General features: G+C 31.5%; 1 protein-coding gene and 1 non-coding gene across 3 annotated transcripts; both read left to right on the top strand.

Annotated features, from left to right (window-relative positions):
* The first annotated feature begins 6309 nt into the window (after positions 1–6309).
* Positions 6310–13750, top strand: LOC102592493 (probable serine/threonine-protein kinase At1g54610). Of its 2 annotated transcripts, none has more exons than XM_015313458.1 (8): positions 6310–7627; positions 8470–8754; positions 8882–9199; positions 10434–10661; positions 11316–11416; positions 11835–11952; positions 12413–12880; positions 13372–13750. In XM_015313458.1, the coding sequence occupies exons 1-8, from the start codon at positions 7214–7216 to the stop codon at positions 13591–13593; spliced, it is 2154 nt and encodes a 717-aa protein (XP_015168944.1). In that variant the 5' UTR covers positions 6310–7213; the 3' UTR covers positions 13594–13750. The 2 variants fall into 2 exon arrangements, with proteins under 2 accessions (XP_015168944.1, XP_006357474.1); XM_006357412.2 differs by having other exon boundaries at positions 6312–7627; positions 11838–11952.
* A 398-nt stretch (positions 13751–14148) lies between these two features.
* On the top strand, positions 14149–14221 carry TRNAF-GAA (transfer RNA phenylalanine (anticodon GAA)). Its single transcript has one exon. It is a non-coding gene; the product is annotated as a tRNA-Phe (tRNA).
* Positions 14222–23087: the final 8866 nt, after the last annotated feature.

Raw genomic sequence — 23087 nt, 5'->3', positions numbered from 1 at the left:
TAATAGATCTCATGATCCATTTTTCAGTAAGAATCATGAGAAACTATTCATTAGAGATGAGAGAACACGTTAAAGAATAAAATTTTGTCATTGAGCTTGATGCGGCAGAGAAGAGAAATATACATATTGAGTAGCTTGAATTTGATTGACGGGAGAGAGAATCCTTTTCAAAATTAAATTGATATGAAAATTATAACTAATAAGCATGTGGAGTGAAATTAGGGAGAGATTAAAGGAGTTAAAAAAGGAATGAGTAAACTTGATTTTGGGTGGAGATGTTTATGTATCCGAAAAATTGAAAAACTGGGAGAAATAAGGGATTTATGTAATATTTTAAAAATGTAGGGAATAATGGAAAATAAGAAAATAAAAGATGTGTATATATGTAATTTATCCTAATTAAAAAGAATTTGGGCTTACTTTTTCAATTCATATCTATGAGCGAGAATTCCTCTATCTCTTGCTTGCTTTGATCGGACTCGACAACTTAGGCAATAATGATGGTTCGCTAACAAGGCTCCTAAGAAATATCAACTATCAAGAATTATAAGTGTAAATAAGAGTAATTTAAGCCTAACTTTAAATACTTTCTCCGTTTAAAAAAGAATGACCTCCTTTCCTTTTTAGTGTGTTTCAAAAAGAATGATCTCTTTCTTTTTTTGGTAACATTTTAATTTCAATTTTCCACGTGACCTGTTTAAAGCCATAAGATTGAAGGGCAATTTAGTACATTTGACATAATTTTAATTTAAGACCACAAGATTCAAATGTCTTTTTTATTTTCTAAACTCCGTGTCAAGTCAAATCAGGTCACTCTTTTTGAAACGAAGAAAATAACAGATAAATAAAAGTGAACAAATTTTTTTATGTAACACTTTATACTTGCATTGGTTTAACATCTGAAGTTGTTATATTGCTATGGGTCTATTAGACCTTTTAATGCTCTCAACAAAATTGAATGCGTAAAACGACTTTAGGTTACACTATAATAAATGCTTTTATCTGAAAATATGGAGTTTGTTGATTTTGATATGACTTTACAATGTGTCGACCAAATATTTTTGACACTAAAATATGAAATTTTGTTTCATGAATTTAATTTTTTTTGACAATAAATGACTCTTTGGTGGCCTGTTTTCTGGCCATAAGATCTTTTTTTAAAATTTGGTATGTAAATGAATTAATAGATAAATATTGTGGGGGGTGGAGTTTGAGTGCTTGTGGGGGTGGTGGGGATGGAAGTTATAGGAGCGAATGTGAAGATGATGTGTGTTGGATAATGAGAAAGACATTGTCAATGTAGTATGACTCGTGTATAATTTTTTTTTCTCTATTTCTAGTAATTAGGTAAATCATTATTCTTGTTTTTTGAAAAAAAAATAATATTTTAACCAATTAAACATAAAAAAGTTTAAAAATATTCTCCGACATACAAAATACACACTTTCGTTTTTATCTAAATCATTCTTTTTTGGCATTACAAATCCTCAAATCATAACTCCTCATCATCTCACGATTCTTTATTTGTGTCCACACTTCTTGGTGGAATTCTCTAACGTAACTTTTGTATTTTTAGACTGATATAAATCTTAATTAAAGAAACTTAAAAAAAAATCATGTTAACTTTAGATGTCTATCGACGATGATGAATGTCGTTCTAATTCTTTTTGTACACTCATCAATGTTCATTTTCTTCTTATATGATTATACTCGTCATTTAAGGATCGTTTGGTGTTAGAGATAAGAATAAATAGTCTTGAAATAATAAAATAGTCCTAGAATAAAATTTTATTGTCTTGTTTGGTTGTCATGTTTGAGATAACTTATTCCATCATTTATACCATAGTGATGGAATAAGTTATCCCCATATACATGGTAGAATAAATTATATCAAGATAACTAATCCCAAGATAATTAATCCTGAATTAATTTGTTCCTAACCAAACGACCCCTTAGAAATATAGGGGATAATCATTCCTTTTTTCATTAATGACATATTAGAAATGACTCGATAGAATAGGTACCTTAAAGTCAAACCATAATAAGAGACTTTAAACTTAACTTATATGTTCCTAATCATTTGAATTCAATTCATCAAGCAACTTGAGATGCAATAATAATTTTTAACCAATAATATAGCCAATTATTTATTTATTTTTTCTTAGGACATTGTTCATTTTAGGTAGATTTTACCATTTTTTCACACTTGGGCAATTTCCTAACATTAGTCTAGAAGTAATATAGGCTTTTGAAAAATAATCGAAGAATACATCAATTAAAATACTATATTATTAATCTGCTATGCGAATTATTTACATTTTATTTCATGCATATCTTAACAAAATTTCTGACTTCGGCACTATTTTCATGGATTAAATAGTTCTTTATATTTTGAATTCTACCTTCGATCCGTTACGTATCCATTTAAAACGTATTATCTTATCTAATCCGTTATAAGAAAAGTCAATTCAAAGATACATTATGTAGTGTTTTTAAAGGGAGCAATACCTAATTAAGCATACTAATGCAGCAAGAAAGGTTGCTTTAATTGAACAAATAATTAAGAAAGCAAGTTTTTATCAATAATTATGTGCAATGAAAGTAATATTTGCTAATATAAATATTTATTTAGCAAATATACAAGACCAAGTCATTCACTCATATGATGTAACCTTTTATTTAACTATACTTTTCCCCATATAAAAGATATCGTTTAATAAACCTAAATCAATAGTCGAACCCGGGTGACCATATCGATGACTCGGAAAATCAATTCCCCTCAATTCCTTTGTGTCGAATCTGTCTGTGCGGTTTATATTTTCTGTGTGATTTGCATGCTATTACATTGTGGAGTGAGGGGTTTATCTAGTATGCACAAAGTTCTTACCTGAAGGGCGGATGTTATGACAGAGGTTATATCGATTGTAATTTTTTATCTTTTATTTTTTTTAAAACTAAATCAATAGTCCTTTTATACTCCCTCTATCCCTAATTACTTATCAACTTTTGAATTAACACACCTTATTAAGAAAATAATGATGACATGGTGAATTATCATTTTACCCTTATTAATTATGAAATGGATGTATTAAGAACTTAAAATTTTCAAGAAGTTATACCTTTTTCAAATAAATTAATTGAGGGTATAATAGGTAAAATATTTTTATCCTTTTGGACAAGTAATTAAGGACAGAAGAGTATTTGATTAGTCTAGATTCTAAGTGGTAGTTTCAAAAATCTGCCGGCATTTTTTTTCTCCATATTATATTTACCAAAATTAGATATAAATATTGAGTTTCTTGTCAAAAGTCCATCCACTTGACTCTATATTTTGGAAATTATCTCCTTCATTCTTTGTTCTTATCGATTTTATTGTTATATTAATTTAAATATAATAATAATAATAATAATAATAATAATAATAAAATTGAATGCGACACCTTTGTCTTATTTTCATTAGTCAACCATTAATTATTCAATCTTCTTCTACTATACAAGAAGAATAATCAATCAAAATCTTAAAGAAAATTTAATTTAGCGTCTAATATCAGTACTATTGACTTTGAAGTTTGAGGATTGACTAAATCACATTTTAGTGGTAATTAAAATTTCCTTTTTTCATTTCGCATCTTATATTAGTATTGATTTTGAACTAATCCAAATTCATATCGAAAAAGGTCACATTATAGAGGCAATAAAAAAACTCATTTTTTATTTAGCGTCTAATACTAATATTCATTTTGAACTATTTCAAATTCATACCGAAAAAACCACATTTTAGTGGTAATAACTTTTTACTTTTTTCATTTAGTGTTCAATACTATATTGATTTTGAACTCTGAAGGTTGGTTAATCAAAAGTGATTCTGTTCGTAAGATTCTATAAAATTCTCTTCTTTAAGGGTGTGTATGGTATTATAAAAAATAAATGATTTTCCTACTTATTTCTATTTATAAATCATTTGTTCAAATTCTATAAAATATTTATCTAAAAATTATAATTAAATTTTTTTGAGATAATATTTTAGACGGCAAGAGGTTTGAGCAATGGGGTGGGGTGGAGGGTGGAGTATTAGGTTGATGGGGAGCCAACAATTACATATCATTTATAAAACTTGTTTTTCTATCGAAAAAAATCTAACTCTCAAATGACTTATTCATACTCTTTTTTTAATTAATTAATCACTTTCGACGGGGGATTAGTATAATAATTACTAGCTAAAAGATTTTAATTATAATTTTTTAATGCAACAAGCTGCTGTTCATGCATAAATATGATTAGTGGATATTCTCCTCTTATATTAATTTATTTAAAATAGTCCATCTAATAAATAAATAAATTAGAATTTCCCCAATAAAACACAAAAGTCAAAGAATCTTGTTAGGAGTTGGAATCCTTAATTAAAATCAATAAGATCAGATCGACTTAATTAATTATGTACTTAAGTATTGTTATTAAACTGATTTTGTACAAGGTGCCAGATTTGAAACAACTTAATATTTAATTAATAATTTAAATGATCATTTGGACTACTATTTATTCTATTAATTATTGGCTAAGAGAATGAATGTGATCAAACAACCATACTTGACTGTTATTTATTCTTTAATCAAACAAGCTATGTTCACGTATCAATATTAATTAGTAATAAATATTCTTTAAATATATTATTGTTTATTAAAATTAATATTTTGCGTCAAAGGAAAAATCCCAATGAATTTTCAAAGATAAATTTAGTTTTTTTACAAAATTTTTAAGATATAACCTATATAGTCATCCAACTAATCTCTTAACAAAATTAACCAACAAATATATAATATATACAATTCATAAGGGGAAAAAAAGGAAAAAAACTATCAACAATAGTTGTGATGAAGTGATAAATACTCTTTTTCTTAAAACTAAAGTTATTCAGAGATCTTGAATTCAAATCTTATTAGATATGTATCATCTTTTCTACTTCTCCGATTTAAGTAGTGACATTTTTTAATCACTAAGCCATTTTTTCATGGACAGCCTGTTTTCTTTGAATTTGGCTATAGAAAATACACGTCTCAAACTTAAGCTATTATTCAATGATTCATAAATAAATATCATTTAATCATTTTATATCCTTCTATAAGTGGCCCATTCTAAAAAGAAAAAATAAATCTCATATATCAGAAGTCAAAGAAGCTTCTTTTCAATCACTACCTAATTAATTGTGTCTAGAATGTCATCAAGAAAACCCTACAAGAGTGAGACCAAGTCTTTAATACAACTTTTAACCAAAACAAAAATAATGAACAAAGTCTTCCATACAAAGAATGATATAAAAAAAACCAACTAGCTTGAGTGAGACCAATCTAAATATATATTTTGAGGTCTAAAAATTATCGTACCTTTAAAGAGTCAGTAGATAGAGTATATAAGAATAGTATTGAATAAAATATTTTAGTAATATTAAAATTCATTTTTATTTATTACTTAATTTGGTGTATTAATTATAAGGACATCTTTTTCTAACTATACTTATCCATGTATTAGTAGCCCTTATATGGCTAATATCATAATTTTCTATGTCGAATAGGATGTATAACATGTATTATAATTATTATACATAAGATGTGTTTGGTACGAAGGAAATTATATTAGATTGAAAATTCTACCAAATAAAAGATTAAAATAACATCATGATTAATTCATGTATTAGATTTTCTAATACATTCTACCAAATGACCTCTAAGAATATGTTCGGTACAAAAAAAAAGATATTTATATATATAGTCTAGTTATATCGGTGAAAGTTTTATCTACAAAATTAAAGTGTAAGCTCGATTCTATTGTTCAATTTTATTTTTCTTCCTTCTTTATTCCATATTTTTTAAGGAAAAAAAAGTTTAATTTTTATTTCCTTCTCCATTTTTGGACCATTTGACTATTTTTCCACTTTAATCAAATTTAATGTTTTTTTACCTTTCTTCTCTTAGGTACAAAACACAACAATGTATAAGTTGTGTTTGGCTCCAATTGCAAATGTATTACTCTATAGTAAGATATTACTTTTTCTATCTCAATTTATGTAACACCTTTTAAATTTCAAAATTCAAATAACTCTATTTTTTTAATCATATTTTTAAATTGTCAATTATTATAAATTATAATATTTTTTTATAATTTTTAAATACAAAAAAGTTATTTAAAAAAAATTAAAATTCAAACGATATCACATAAATTAGTACAACCGACTAATGTTTTTAGTTAAGCCTTCCGTACTCCAAAAAAGAAAATGAGTCTTTGACCGTGAAAAAAAAAAGTGTAACAGTTACAGTAAGAGAAAAGTTGTGTGTTTTTGCCGGCCCCTTCTTCTCCACTTATCTGTTTATTTGATTATTTTTTTCTTCATTTTATATAGTTCAAAATTCTGTTGTTTTTATTCTTATCTTCTGCTGATTTTCTCCCATTATAAGCGTGTTGAATAGTCAACTTGCAGCCTAGCAGCTTTTTAAATTTCTTTTTAAAATGCAATGACCATGTTTTTTGGTTTTCTCAGCACCTGCACACAGAATTTTTTGAGATCAAGCCGTCTAAATTTGCTGTTGAGGGGTTTTGGGGTTTGATAGGTTTTGTGGAATCTTGATTTGTCATAATTGAATTGTGGTGAAAATTGGGGTTTATTGATTGAATTGTGTGTAAAGTTGGAATCTTTTTTGGTTTTGTTTGTTGATGTGTCAAGGATTTGTTGTGGGGTTTGGATTCTTGGTATTTGATTGTTGTTTTTATGGTAAAAAGGTGGAGTCTTTTGGTGGTGTAGTTAGTGAATCAAAGGGTTTATAGAAATTGGATTTATAGTTCTTTTTCTGGCATAAAGTTGGAGTCTTTTTGGTTGTGTAGTTAGTGAATCAAAGGGTTTATAGAAATTGGATTCTTGGTGTTTGATACTTGATAGTTGTTCTTTTTCTGAAGTTGTAGTTTGTGCAAAAAGTTGGAGTCTTTTGGAGTTGTAGTTACTGCATCAAGTGTTTATGGGTTGTTGGTTGTTCTTTATGCAGTTGAATTTTGCAATGGAAATTTGGAATTGTATTTGAGTGGCTGTTCTACTGAATTGGGTTGTTTTGACTTTGGGGTTCCATGGTTATGGGGAAAAGATTGATTTTTGCAAAGACTGGTTTCTGGGATTTGTAGTTTTGCAACTGCAGGGGAAGGTTTTCGGTTGGGTTTTCGTTGATTGATTATGGGTGGTGTTTGTGGAAAACCTTCCGAGCCCGTGCAGAATAGGCGGGATAGACAAAAGAGGAGTGAATTTACTAAAGGGGCAACTGTGGTATCACGCCCACTACGAGCTGTTTCTACAAAGAGAGAGGAAAGTTTCAGGGTGAAAGACAAGTTGGAAAATGGTGATGTGAAGCTTGGTTTGGTAGATAGGAAGTCTAATGGATCAAGAAAGGTCAGGGATGATCATTATGAGCAGATAAAGGAAAAGCTTGGACTCATTGTGAATGGTTGTCCTGGAAACGGAGTCGTCCCAAAAGCCTTGGAAGGGGAGCTGATTGCTGCTGGATGGCCTTCTTGGCTTGCTTCAGTGGCTGGTGAAGCTATTAATGGATGGCTTCCTCGCAAGGGCGATACATTCGAGAGATTAGACAAGGTACAATTCTGTAGGCATTCCTTATGGGTGATTAATTTGTCAATTTAGATTGGACAGTAATCAAAATTGTATTTGATTAGCCAAAATTATAAGGCTCATAATCATAGGAATTAATTCTACCTCCATTCCATTTTATATGGTGGTGTTTGATTTTGTTTTAATTTTTTTTTAAAAAATTGGGGGTAGGAGAAGGGGAACTGGGGAAGGGGATTACAAGGTAGAGAATGAAACCCTCACCAACAAGGTGAAGGTTCGAGTAGTCAACTATCAACCAACTAAGCTAATAATATTCCCCCATGGTGTTTGATTGGGTCGCAATTTAAAATTTTAATTGACTTTGTATTATACTAGTGACAGTGGAAAAATGTTCAAGTAATTTAGTTTGATAGAGAAAACATTTAATTGAATGTTTAAAATTTGATCTATTAAAGAAGGTTATACCAAATGAAATATGTAGTTCAACTTTCCTATGCTCTTTAACTCATACACACAAAAGTACTATATGCACTTGCGAATTTTTGAAAGTTGCAAAAGTTATATGCAACAACAACAACAACAAATCCAGTATAATCCCACGGGTGGGTCTGGGTGGGGTAGCGTGTCCACTGACCTTACCCCTAACTATAATGTTTTGATTTAGAAATTAGTGTAAAATATATCATATTTATTTGTGATTCCTGTGGCAATATTTTCCTCCCTTTTCTATTTCCTTTAAGGGGTGTTAGTTTTCTTGTCCAATGTGTTCAAAAGTTGTTAGTTAAGTTGGTTTTCTTTGCCAATATGTTCAAAAGTTGTGAGTTAAGGTTTTTTGGTTATTGTCTGATAGATTCTTGTTTCTGCAGATTGGCCAAGGGACTTATAGTAGTGTATACAAGGCTCGTGACCTAATTAACAATAAACTTGTTGCACTCAAAAGAGTGCGGTTTGATAATATGGATATTGAAAGTGTCAAATTTATGGCAAGGGAGATAGTCATTTTGCGTAAGCTTGATCATCCAAATATTATCAAATTGGAAGGCTTGGTTGCATCAAGATCATCTTGCAGTTTGTACCTTGTTTTTGAGTACATGGAACATGATCTCACTGGACTGGCATCTCTTCCTGATAACAAATTTACCGAACCACAGGTGCTTTTCTTGGGATCCTTCATTATGCTTTATTTTGTAGTTTTATACGAATGAATTAGCCATCTCAGCTTTTCAATCAATTTAGGTAGCTTATTTCTGACTTTTTTTTTCTTCTTGTCTTTCATAGATGAAATGCTATATGCATCAACTTCTTAGTGGACTTGATCATTGCCATAGTCGGGGTGTTTTGCATCGGGACATTAAAGGTTCAAATCTTTTGATTGACAATAACGGGATCTTGAAGATTGCAGATTTTGGCTTAGCAACCTTTTTCGATCCGCACCAAAGTGTTCCTTTGACAAGCCGTGTTGTGACTCTTTGGTATCGACCACCCGAGCTCTTACTTGGAGCAAGTCACTATGGAGTCGCTGTAGATTTGTGGAGTACTGGCTGCATACTTGGAGAATTATATGCTGGCAAGCCCATTATGCCTGGAAGAACAGAGGTATAAAACAGATTGTCAATATACTTTTTTTTAATAACTTGTCCATGATACTCATTGCTAATATTATTTTTTCCCCCTCCATTTTGGAGATGTTACTACAATTTGAGAAGTAAATAATCATCTAGGATTTAAAAATGAAGAAGGTGGAGTTCACAAGCAGGAGCCAATCTCAGAACTAAATTTTAGAGCACACTCGGTTTGTTTAACATGACTGGTGAACTTGTGATTTTCCAATTAGATTAAAGGTTTATATTAACCTTTGCTGAGTGCTTGAGTCGCTAACTTGTTCTTACGCTCTAATAATAGTTGTTTCTTGTTTTACTATCAAATACTGGAGCGAAGGAGTGAAAGAGAAAAGTTTGTTCTATTTACGAAATAAATCCGTTTTGGGGGTAAGGAAAATGTAAAGGTTGTAATTTGCACCTAAGGGTGTGACCTAGTGGAGTAGTGGTCAATGAAGTGGGTTGAGAACCATGAGGTCTCACTTTCAAATCCCAGCAGAGACAAAAACACAAGGTGATTTCTTACCATCTGTCCTAGCTTTGGTGGACAGAGTTACCTGGTACCTGTTATTGGTGGGAGGTGGCAGGTGCCCTGTGAAATTAGTCGAGGTGCACGAAAGCTAGTCCGAACAGCAAGGTTTTAAAAAAGAATAAAACAAAGTAAAAAAAATGTAAAGGTTGTAATTCTGAACCGGGCACCACTTTTTAAAATAATACTGTACAAAACAACTCAAAACCTACTATTACATTGGCGCCAATATGATTGGATTGCATCTTACAGTCAATTATCAGCACATCCAGTTGACTGCCTCCATGACCTTATCATCTTCATTATTTCCTATTTCCTATTTCATTTTGTATTCTCTTCTCTGTTTTATGTTGATTTTTCCAAAAAGGTGCTGTTGGTTTATTATTGTGTTCGCCTCCTTTAAGGTTGTCCTTCATTGTAAAGATGTCCGGGGTATTAATTTTCTTGTGTTTTGGTGACTGAAAGTGAGGCTTGGAGAGAGCTTTTGAAGCTGCAACTTAGACATTTAACTATTTGTGCATTAACCTTAATTTCATGACGTACTTTTTACTTTTTGGTGCTCAAATCCTCGTGTTCATCAGCTGAAAATTTCTCTCTATTCTTTTTAAGTGACATTATACCTGATTAAGTTTACCTGTGTGTTTCTTCTGTGTAAGACTTTAATTTTTACATCTTAGATATGTGAACCTTTTTCTCCTTGTAGGTGGAGCAGCTGCATAAGATTTTTAAGCTTTGTGGTTCACCATCTGAGAATTATTGGAAAAAAGAAAAATTACATCATTCAACAGCATTTAAACCGTTACATCCTTACAGACGGCGTCTTGGGGAAACATTTAAGGATTTTCCTCTATCTGCTGTGAGGTTGATGGACACATTACTTTCTATAGATCCTGAACTTAGGGGAACAGCTGTCGGTGCTCTGGAGAGTGAGGTAAGTTTGGCGTTTCCTTGTCCCTGTGTTTCTGCCATCAATCTTAGTTTGATGCTTTGTAGTTTAGTTCGTAAAAGATGGTCAAACAAAACTGAAGGCTGAATCCTGCATGCTTATAGTCGAACGACCTGCAGGTTTGAGTCCTAATAGTTACAAACATCAAAGAGAAGAATTGGAGCCAATTTGTTTCTAGGAGTATCTTTGCGATTATTTGATCTCTGTTCTATTTAGCACAAGATAAAATTAGATAGTTGCTTCTGAAATTGTATCTGATAAGTTTGCACTTGGTGATATCTCGAACAGATCTGTGTGTATTTATAAACAAATACGGATGCTATCATTGAATTATTTTGGAAACAGAAAATATTAGATCTTTTTGGGACAGACTAAAAAGAAAAATGTGACACAATGGGATGCATGGAGTACTTCATGAGTTTATGTCGAAATTTTGAAATTTGAATAAGTAGTAGTAACATAGTTCAGGGTAGTTGGAGGTATATTGTTTCATTCCAAGTGATATTCTGGAAGAATTGTCTCATTTTGTCCGTCCGAGTCATTCAGTGTCATATCATTATTTCAAGGTGAATCTCATTATTATTTGTATAATAAAGTTGCACAACCATTTTCCTGATTAACAAAGTTGTAACCATACAGTTCTTCACCACAAGGCCACTGCCTTGTGATCCTTCAAGTTTGCCAAAGTACCCTCCCAGCAAGGAAATTGATGCAAAACTGCGGGATGAAGAAGCTCGAAGGTAAATAATTTCTAGATATCCACATTTCCTGTGAGGAACTAGAACTTTGTTAGTTTTGCTTTACTTTAGTCTTTCTCGTAATGTGAGCTAATGGTTTTCAGTTATATATCGAGAAGCTTCTTTGTCGTTTTTAAAAATGTGTAGAAGTGTGCAACAGTTGTGTTTTCCAGTGGCACATCGTTTGTTGCTTTTCTAGCTTTGCTTGCACCGAGGAACTAGAACTTTCTTTGTTTTTGCATAACTTTGGTCTTTCTCGTGATGTGAGCTTATGTTTTTCAATTATATTGGGAAGCTTCTTCGTCGTTTTAATAATGTGTAGAAGTGTGCAACAGTTGTATTTTGTTTCATTTGTGTGTAACAAGATTTTCCATATTAAGTGCTGGAGGATATGTGATAATAGTTGCCTGAATTGTTTCAGCAGACAAGGAGCTGCAGGAGTGAAGAACCAATTTGATGAAGGGCATATGAGAGGATCAAAAGAACCTCGAGCAGTTCCAGCACCTGATGCTAATGCCGAGTTGGCGAGGTCAATGCAGGTACTTATGTGGGGCCTGATTGTTTTAGTATCCCTGTTGATGCATGTTTACATGATGTCAGATCCTAAAGACCAAATGAAACCGGATAATCACGATTATTCAATTTTTCCTGTTCTAATTTAAGAGGTTAGTTAGATGGTTAGGATTCTGCCATGAATTGGGAAGTTCTTCCACCTTCAAGCCGAACTTACATTTTCCCCAAAAATGTATTGTGGAGCGAATGGATATTGAGAATTCATATAGTCGACACCTATTACGGTAGATTTGAGGCATAGTAATTGATGATGTGGAAAATGGAATGTGTAAAGATCCACTTTGTTGATGTAAAGCTTTAGCCTTTTCTTGATAAAGATGCACCGATAGCCATATTTGTCTGCAAATGCTTTTACCCGTACTGAAGTTATCAATTATATGATCCAGACACTGTTTGGTTTCAATTAATACTCGTACCTTGTAACAGAGGAGGCAGAGCAGTTCAAATCCCAAGAGCCGATCTGAGCACTTCTATCCCTATAAAGAAGCTCCTTGCGGTTTTCCAATTGATCAACATAAACCATTACAACCGAGCAAAGAAAAAGGTGGAGATCACTTGGAGAATCATTCAGAGAGATTTTCTCATTCAGGACCTCTAGCACCAGGATTTGGGTGGGCAAAATCCGGGAAGAAATATGATCATGATATTTCTGTTGGTTCCAATAGAGCCGACTTATCCAAGTTTTCTACTTTAGTAGCATCTAGGTCAGTTGTCACTGGTGATGCTCGAGATCGATTTGTTGCTTCACAGGTAGAATCTGGCCGTCAAGTAGAAAGGCCAGTACGCTTGCTTGACGAACATTCAAGGAAGCAGGATTGGAAGCGTCAGATGCAAAACCATGCTAGTTCTCGTCAATTTGACAATGGAAGGGCTAGTATTAAAGAACAAAATCTGGTACGTATTATAAACATCATAACTTGTCAAATTTTAAGTGTGTATAGATTATTGTGACAATTTGTTTTTGCCATATTTCACTTACAAGATGATTTAGAAGAAGCTACTGAAACTCACGCCTCAAAGTATAGATAAACTTACTCGCTATGGTACCAAAAATGTTTGCTTACATAGCTGACCCTTGATTGTTTCCTATTTGGTTTAACCATTTAGTATTCGGAACTAACTGGCATGACTAATTCAGATGTGCACTGCATAGAATCCATTTAAGGGGAAAACATTCTTTCTCAGGAATATCTACATTCCTGGGTTTGAACGCGGAACCTCTTGTTAAGGGTTGAGGGATCCCATCCACCCCGCCACATCCTTGATGGTCCCCTACGTTGTGATTATTATCAATAGATACATTTTGGTTCCGCATTTGCTTTCTTGTTCTGGAATTCCTAATATGATGGGATTCTCATCGAGCCCTTTTTTTTTGGTCTATGTAGCATGGCCATACCCATGGTCACAAGGGAAACACAATCCATTTCTCAGGTCCACTACTTGTTCAACCAAATAAAGTGGATCAAATGCTTAAAGAGCACGATCGTCGTATCCAGGAAGCTGCACGACGAGCAAGGCTCGAGAAGGCAAGAGCTGGCAAAGGCCAAGCTCAAGGGATGCCGAGAACAACCAATTCTTTTTACGTTACTAGTCTGGGATCGCGGTAGTTTGGGAATTATATATACTGTTCTATGTACAGTTCTTGAAGTAACTGTTATTGTTATTTGTAGGAAATTCAGTAAAGATGAATATAGCCAAAATAATTATGTGGTTTTTTACAAGAAAAGGTTAAACTTGTTTATGCAAACAATTTTTTTTCTTTTAGTCATTGCCCCAATTAAATTGACAGCCCTTTATTCTTCAATGGAACAAAATTGATAAAAATGATATTACGATAATAATATATTCAATGCAATTGTACAAATAAAGTACGTAGACGGTAGAGTGTAAGCAGGCCTTACCTTCATGCCTAGAAAAGGTAAACAACCCTAAAAGAAAAAGTTATATTTATTGATTACCCTGCAAAGAAGTAGAGAATCCAAAAAGAAATTAAAATAAAGGACATATATACATGTCAAATTAACAAAATAAAATAAAACAGATAGAAATTTAATTAAATAATAAAAGTTATATTTATATAATATCTAGCACCAATAGTCTAGTGGTAGAATAGTACCTTGCCACGGTACAGACCAAGGTTTGATCCCCGGCTGGTGCAGTTTGCGGGGATAGCTCAGTTGGGAGAGCGTCAGACTGAAGATCTGAAGGTCGCGTGTTCGATCCACACTCACCGTATTTATTTTTTGGTTATTATTCTCCTTTTGTTTTTTGGGTTTAATTTTATTTTTTGTTTCTCCATTCTTGGTCGCAGTTATTCTCCCTTTGCTTTTTTTGGTTTAATTTTACTTTTTGTTTCTCCATTATTGGTTGCGTGAGCCCAATATATGTTATTTTTCTGTCTTAATTTATGTGTCACAAATGGAATTTTGAGAGTTAACTAAATTTTTCATACGCGTTTTTAAGAAAAAGATATTAAATTGTTAATTTGTTGTGATTTATATTTTTTTAAACGTCATTTTGAATAATATATGTTATTTCTTCTGTTCAAATTTATGTGACACTTATGAAATTAGGAGAGTCAACCAAATTTCTTATATGATTTTAAAGTATTTTCAATTGTTAATTATTTTGATTTATAGTATCGTTTACCTAACTTTCAATAATATTTGTTGTTCCATCTGTTCAAATTCACGCGGCACCGATATAATTGCAAAAAATATTTTAAGTTGTTATTGTGATTTGTAGTACAATTAATGTCATTCTAAATATATAATAAAATATTTTAATTAAGTTGTTAAATGTATGTTTAATAGTTGTGTGTTTGTGGCCTCTTATTAGATAGTAAAAATATTTTAAGTTGTTAATTATTGTGACTTATAGTGTATTTAACATAATTTTAAAATTTATAATAAAATATTTTAACTTATTAATTATAATGATTTATAGTATCTTAAACGTAATCTTTGAGTGTACGATAAATTAAAAAGAAAAATAAGACAAATAAGTTAAAATAGAAAGAACAATAACAAAATTTGAACAAAATTAAGTATATAACATTTTTCTGATAGCACCTAAGTCCAACAAGTTCACTTACCATTAAGAAACAAGTTCAATTTTTATTTATGATCAAATAAATTTCAATTTTCAAATTTCTTTTTCTTTCCAAAGACGAAAGCTTTTCATCTCTATATATTTTATTGAATACAATATTATAAATGAAACAATTAACTTTTTCAAAAGTTAATTTCCCACAAAATAAAACTGAAAGGAGAAGAAGTTGTGAGACACAAATGAGATGAGGGGTGTAAAAATCGAATCGATCGATAAATTGGATTGAAAAAAGTGTTATTGGTTTATAGTTATTAGCTTAATGGTTTTAAATGATTTTGTCAAGAAAAATTATTGGGTTACCAGTTCGATTTTAGAATCTTGGTTTATTGGGTAAACTGATAACCTATTAAGACTGTAGTAATTTGTCACTTTACCCGTACAGAAATATTAAATATTAATCTCAATACGTTACTAGTTACTGTCTTTACCCTTTAGCCTTCAATTTACACTTCACAATGACTTTAAGCTCACAACTTCACATTATACAAAACGTCAAAACCTAAAGTAAAAACCCTATTACTCTTAATTTTTCTTTACACTTGTATAGTCTTTTCATGTTAGTTATCACTATTTTTTTATTAGCATTTGTAAAGTTACATTATTGTATTGTCTTGTAAAATTGTTGCAGAAGTCATTTTATTTGGTTTTATAAGCATTTTCTTATTGGTTAAATCGAATTATCTTAACCATTGAGGACCAAAATAAAAAAAATTGATAAAAAATCTTATTGATTTGCGTATTTCAAAATCGAAAACCGTTAAACCGAATTGAGGGGAGGGGGAATCTGACCCACATGCATGGAAAATCAACTAACTTTTCAGCTGAGGCAACGTAAAAAATCAAATATAGATCGACTTTTATGTCAAATAATGGAAATGTACAAATGTAAAACAATCGTATACAATACTCTAATTTCAAAATAAGTGAATTGATGAGGTACTGTACACTTATAAAATAAATATCACTTTCCACTTTGGCCCTTTTAGTTATTCTCAAACTATTCTTGAAAATATAAATGAGTAATTAACTCTCTTTAAATGATCACGTTAAAGACATAAATGAGGGGCAAAAATGAAAAAAAAATTCAACAACTGTCATGAACTTTGAACAATTCACTTATTTTGAACTATGAAAAAGGGTTCAACAAGTCACTTATTTTAAAATGAAGGGAGTAATGTTTAAGAATAACAATGAGAAAATACCCATATTATCCCTGGCTAGAGAAACAAGCATATCGTCCAACACATGCTTCTAGCCGCTTATATATAGTAGAATATATACTCGTCCAGTTTTAGTTCATGTGAAAATATTTACTTTTTAATTCGTTGCAAAAGAAATAAATGATAACTTTCTAAATTTGACACAAATTTTCATTTTATCCTTGATGGAGAGTTTTTATAGAAACATATATATCATGAAGTATTTGCGTATGATCATAAGTTTTAAAAATATTTATTTACTTTTTGAAGTCATGTTTAATCAAACTTGGCCACATAAACTAAAACGGTGAGAATACCTGAGGTTGAAAATATCAATCTGAATAATCCCAAGGGCAACAAATTAAAGGTTGCAAGATGCGACAAAAGAGGGCTACGTTGCTCAGAATGTAAGTAGTCTCCACCTCCAACTCTAAAGTTGTTAAATCCGAGTTACCAAGAGAGCAAATATGTGATATCTGTTGGGTTATGAAAGGTGATTAGGGTGTCATGTGGAAGCTTACAATTTCAAGTCATATGAAGCATGATTAGGGCGTCATGCGGAAGCTTACAATTTCAAGTCATAAGTGATAAATCAGATAACAAAAAACTTATACTAAAAATCAAAATATTATTATATAAAAACTAATATAAAGAAAAAGGGATAAGGGTCTGAAAAATACCCCAACTTTGGTCGGATTTGCTGTTGCGATACTAAACTTTCATGAGGACCTATTACCTCCCTAGACTATTTAATACCGTATTTTAAACATATATAATTGCCCACGTGGACATAAAAAATAATGCAAAAATTATAAAATAGTAAATGTGTCCACGTGGGCACATATATACCTTTAAAATACACTATTAAATAGTTCAGGGGGTAAAAAATACGGTATTAAATAGTCTATGGAGGTAATAGGTCCTTATGAAAGTTTAGTATCGCAACAGCAAATCCGACCCAAGTTGGGGTATTTTTCAGACTCTTATCCCAAAGAAAACATTGAAACTTTAGAGAGAATAAATCTCCCTATAAACAAGACTCTTAAACGACTACATTGTGGATGTTATTGTTATTGTGTTAAAAGAAACAAACATATATTTATGGAGTCTCAAAACTTACTAGAAAAGGACTAGCTACTCCAAAACATTTTCCTAAAAGGAAAGAATAAACCAAATATGAAAGAATATTATATTTTCCTTTCAGGAAAAGTAAAAACATTTATGATAATGTTTCGTATTATCTTTAAGGAAAAATAAATCTTAAATTATGGTAAGAAAATCAGGGGAAAACCCTAACAAATCTCCCCTTTTGGTTGGATTTTCTTGACAAAGCTTGATCTGTGTTCTTTATTGCATGATAATCTTGTTCTTCACAAAATCTTCATCACTGTTGCTTGTCATGGTTAAACATAAAGTTTAAAATATATTGGTTAAAAATATTTTATTTTTATTCTTAAAAATTGCAGCAACAGGAATGTTGAAAATATGGTTGAAACTCCTTCTCCACATGTAGCTTGACAAAAAATCTTCATTATCATCAAATTGATTTGAAACCATCTTGAGCCTGTCTTCAACCTCGTTGAACCATAGGACCACCGGATCTTTGAACCATGTGCTCTGATACCACTTGTTGGGTTATGAAGGGTGATTAGGGAGTCATGCGGAAACTTACAATTTCAAGTCATAAGTGATATATCAGATAACAAAAAACTTATACTAAAAATCAAAATATTATTATATCAAAACTAATATAAAGAAAAACATTGAAACTTTAGAGAGAATAAATCTCCCCATAAACAAGACTCTTAAACGACTACAGTGTGGATGCTATTGTTTTTGTGTTAGAAGAAACAAACCTATATTTATAGAGTCCTAAAACCTTTTCTTACTAGAAAAGGACTAGCTACTCCAAAACCTTTTCCTAAAAGGAAAGAATAAACCAAATATGAAAGAATATTATATTTTCCTTTCAAGAAAAGTAAAAACATTTATGGTAATGTTTCATGTTTTTTTTAAGGAAAAATAAATCTTAAATTATGATAAGAAAATCAGGGCAAAACCCTAACAAAATCTCCCAGAAAACAAAAAGGTTGTGGTACTATAAAAAACATAGATTTTTTCCACCATGAATCAATGAGAAATTAGTGTTTGAAAACATTATTTCCTATCGAACCAACTCATTGAAAGAAACAAATTCTTACTTAAATACTGAAAAAAAATCTTAATTTTTTTCGTGTGTAAATACTATTACTACTATTTTTCATTTCTTACTGATTCAATTAAAATATTTATAAAAATCACTACCAAAGATTTTTTAAGTAATAAATTTTCAACAAATAATAGTAATTTTTTAGTTGTGTGAATTCGAATCACCGAGATTCATAAAGTAGACAGAATCTTAAGGAATCTCTGTAAAGGAAAAGAATAATAATGTTCTTTAAGCTTCATTATAACTTCTTTTTAATAAATAATTAAGAAGATAAGATCCAAGTGTTTCCCACTCATCATTAGTTACTTAATCCTAATTAACATGCTTATACTTATCCAAATTTACTTAAACCACTTAGCAAACTCATGAGTGACTAAGTCTGTCATTATGCTACTGGCCTTTCAGGTGGAAAGAGTTAAAAAAGAATTAGTAGAAAATCTTTTACTGTTATTCTCAGTTCTTAAAGTTAAAAAAAAAATGCTGATGTTGCAATTTCTTTTTTTTTTCTTTTTGTCTTTCACATGCGTTTGATCATTATATTATTTGTTTGCTAAAAATTTTATCATAAAATCTTTACTATTGTATTTTTGTTTCACGTTTTCTTTTTGAAATGCTTTGCTTGAGCTAAAGATTTATTAAAAGCAAACCTCTCTAACTTCACAAGGTAGGGTAAGGTTTATTGTTTGCATACACTCTGTTCTGCTCAAATTCCAATGGTGGATTACTCGAAATATGTTATTGGTGATGTTTGTTGTAATTCGACACTCATAGTAGAATTCAACTAGATTTGAATTTGCTTTAAAAAAAAATCATTGAAAAAGTAACATTTTCTCTAACAAAAATGAATTCATGCACTCAAAACTCAAATTCATAATCTTTTACGTGTTACTCCACTACCACCCTTATTGACCTGTTGCAATTTCTTTATATCATGGATGCTATGTGCTTAAACTAAAAACGTGTCTAATAGAACTACAAAAGTAGAATTAGACCATAAAATATTTAAATACATGAAGTTGTTATCTACTATTTTAAAAGCTTTTCTTTATACTGCATGTTTTACTACTGTTGTATATTGAAATGAGTTAGTATCCTCGAGTTGAGGTGAGATGAGGTAAGTGTTGCTCAGATCTAGTTCAAGCTTATGTCATGTTCAGATTTCCCCTCACATGCTTGTACATTCCATGTACTGACACCATTTGGCCTGCATCTTTTATGATGCAGATACAGGTAACCAGGATCAGCATCCAATGCTTCGTTGATCCAGTTGAGCTTCAGAGTTGTTGGTGAGCTTCCTTGCTTCCGGAGGGTCCCTTATTTACTTTCAGTCATTTCATTTTGTTAGTAGGATGTCGTAGGTCTTGTCCCGACATCCATCTCAGTTACTAGAGGCTTCATAGATAGATAGACATTAGTTCATGAGTCTTGTTCATTTCAGTTGTTTTGTTCTAAGATTTAAGTTGCCTTTTTGTCCAGTTGAATGTTTTTAAAAGACATTCTAAGTTTATTGCATGAGTTTATCTTTTGAGACTATTTCATGTAAATTAAGTATTCCGCTAGTAGTTAAGCCAGACCAATGGTTCGCTTGGGGCTAACAATGGTTCTCGAGTGCCAGTCCCGCCTATGGTGTAGGCTCGGAGCGTGACACCGTGATGCGATGGTCAAAGGCCCCACCAATCTGCGAACGTGGCTCAAGGCCCACGAACACTGAACATAGTCCATGAGGTACCAACAAAGGTTGTATCAGCTGAACTTGATGTTGAAAAAAATGCCTCGACAGGGGATTGAGACTCGTTAGAAACCCTGTGCACACAAACAAACTATGTTATCCTACAAAAAATGACATTCAAAACTCAACAAAATTGATGAAACAACCAATGGAGGTCGTCTCGATACAATGTTGACCAAAGTCAACACTTACATTAAAACAACAAAAACAAGCATAACACACAACACCACGAAATCATTCCAATCACCTTGGGATTTGAATTAAATGTCGTTGTAGACCAAACCCAAAGTTTCGGAGCTAACGATGCTAATAAAAATCTCATTTGAGTCTGTTTATCAAGAATGTTGACCGAAGTCAATCTTTTGTCAAACTTTTCCAACATCTTGCCTAACGGCTCAAACTCACGCCGAAGACCTCGAGACCCAAACCGATCATGATAATAACCCAAAATAGACCTTCCAGAGCGGATGAAACTAATGAAAATCTCATACATTGTCAGATTCTCTAGACGTTGACCAAACTCAACTCTTTCAACCTAACCCCCCCCCCTTCCCAAACATGGGGAAACTCACCCAAAACTCTTTTGACCACATTGGAAAGCATTCCACCTATCTCAACACATCACAAACACTACATAGGAGCTCTACGGAAAGGGGCATAACATAATTTACACATGATAGCAAGTAGATGGCCGCGAGGGAACTCACTTTTTTTCTAAACTTTATACTTACAAAAATCGATGATTTAATCTTTCGTGCATAAGTTAAACTCTATATACTAAATTCATCAATTATAGGTTGTTAAAATGAGATCCAATTACATGAGATCTGCCCAACCCGTCCATAATTTTATGGGTTGAGCTTAAGATAATTTTAAGTTGGGTCAATCTCAACCCATTAAATCGTAATCCATTTTTAAACAATCTTCAACTAAACCCAATTTAATCTTTAAATTCAACCCATTTTTGTAAACTGTCTTTGCCCAAGAACTTTAAGCAATTATTCATGACAATATCAATTGCTGCTTGGAAATTTTGCAGATGTAGGAAACTAAATTGTGCACGAAAGAAATTTGTGCAATAATCTAATGGTAATTATATCTCTAATATTTTATTTTAGGGAAAAAGGGACAAATATACCTCTGAACTATCGTAAATGATATGCATGTGCCCCTGCCGTCCAAAAACTAGAGCATATATACCCTTTATAATAACGGACATACACGTGTCACAATCCTATCCACTGATCAGACATTTATTAAATATCAGATCGACGGACAAGATTGTGCCACGTGACCCTATATAGTCTTTCGTTAGAATGAAGGGCATATATGCTCTCTAGTTTTGGACGGCAGGGACACCAATGTCCCAAAAGTATGACAGAGGGTATCTACGTACCATTTACGATAGTTCGGGGGTATATTTGTCCTTTTTCCCTAAAAGAAAAGGACCAAGTATACACATAATTAATATCTCAGGTGGTCACTCACCTATAGACTCTTTTCTCAGAAAGTCACTCAACTATGAATTCTTTTTCTCGGAAAGTCACTCAACTATATATTATTTCTCAAAAAGTCATTCAACTTTGAATTTTAACTCAAAAGTCACTCAATTATGAGTGTTTTACTTACAAAGTCACTCAACCTATTCAATTAATTTTTTTAATTAAAATTTACTTTAATGAAATTTTTATTCCTAAGCAAAAAAATTAAAAATTTTAAAAAAAAAGTATCCATTTGTACTGCCAATTATACTATGCTTAAAAATATCCAATATCACCGTCAATATACTATACTTAATTATTTTTTTTCAAACTGGAACGATGTTCCTATAAATACGTGTCAAACATAGTGTAGAAAATAATCATAAAACTCATGGAATTTAAAGGTTCTTAAAACAATTAATGCTAAGTATTATATTTGGGGGAAAAGGTAAAATAAAAGGATCACTATTATATTTTTAGTGGATCGAGTCAAGTAGGTGGGTCATCTTTTTATAATTTTAGTTAGAAATAAAAATTTCATGTAAGTAAATTTTAATTAAAAAAATTAAATAAATAGATTGAGTGACTTTCTGAAAATAGAACGCATAGTTGAGTGACTTTCTGAGAAAAGAAATCATAGTTGAGTGACTTTTGAGTTAAAAACCAAAGTAGAGTGACTTTCTGAGAAAAAAATCAATAGTTGAGTGATTTTTGAGTTAACAACCAAAGTTGAGTCTTTCTGAGAAAAGAATCAATAGTTGAGTGACCATCTGAGATATTTCAGTATACACAATATAAAGAATTTTTACATTAAATATTTACTACTTCATACAATATTAAAAAGCGATAAATAATTAGCTATTATTGGGATGGATGTTCGATACGAAGGAAAATCATCAAGGTGTGTTCCATATTAATTATATTATCCCCACCCTCCAACATATTATATCTTTACCCTCACCCCATAGCTTTCACTCCCAATACATTATGATATAATCTATAGTATTATTTAATTCATTTCGATCCGTTTTAATTTAGCCTAAATCGTTCATTTGCGACTCCAAGGAAAACCTTATCTGCCTTTTTATTTTCTCTAATTTTTAATGTTGCTTTCATAAATGTGGACATAATGAGGCAACACATAGGATTAAGAGCGACAAATATAATTAATTAAATTTGTTTGATTGATTCTTATCATCATTACCCACTTAATTAATTGTTGTTCATCATCTAAAGTCATTGGGTTTCCTTATTGGTTTAAAATGTTTCAACTTGTTTCTTCACATTTTTGTTTTTTTTTCCCACTTCATCCACAAAAAAAAGTGTTATTTCTTTATTTTCATTAATAATTAATAATGTTGGAAAGTGCTAT

The sequence above is a fragment of the Solanum tuberosum genome, unplaced genomic scaffold, assembly GCF_000226075.1.
Source record: "Solanum tuberosum cultivar DM 1-3 516 R44 unplaced genomic scaffold, SolTub_3.0 scf00233, whole genome shotgun sequence".
In the NCBI taxonomy this organism is placed as follows: domain Eukaryota; kingdom Viridiplantae; phylum Streptophyta; class Magnoliopsida; order Solanales; family Solanaceae; genus Solanum; species Solanum tuberosum.
This window is presented reverse-complemented; position numbering and strand designations above follow the sequence as displayed.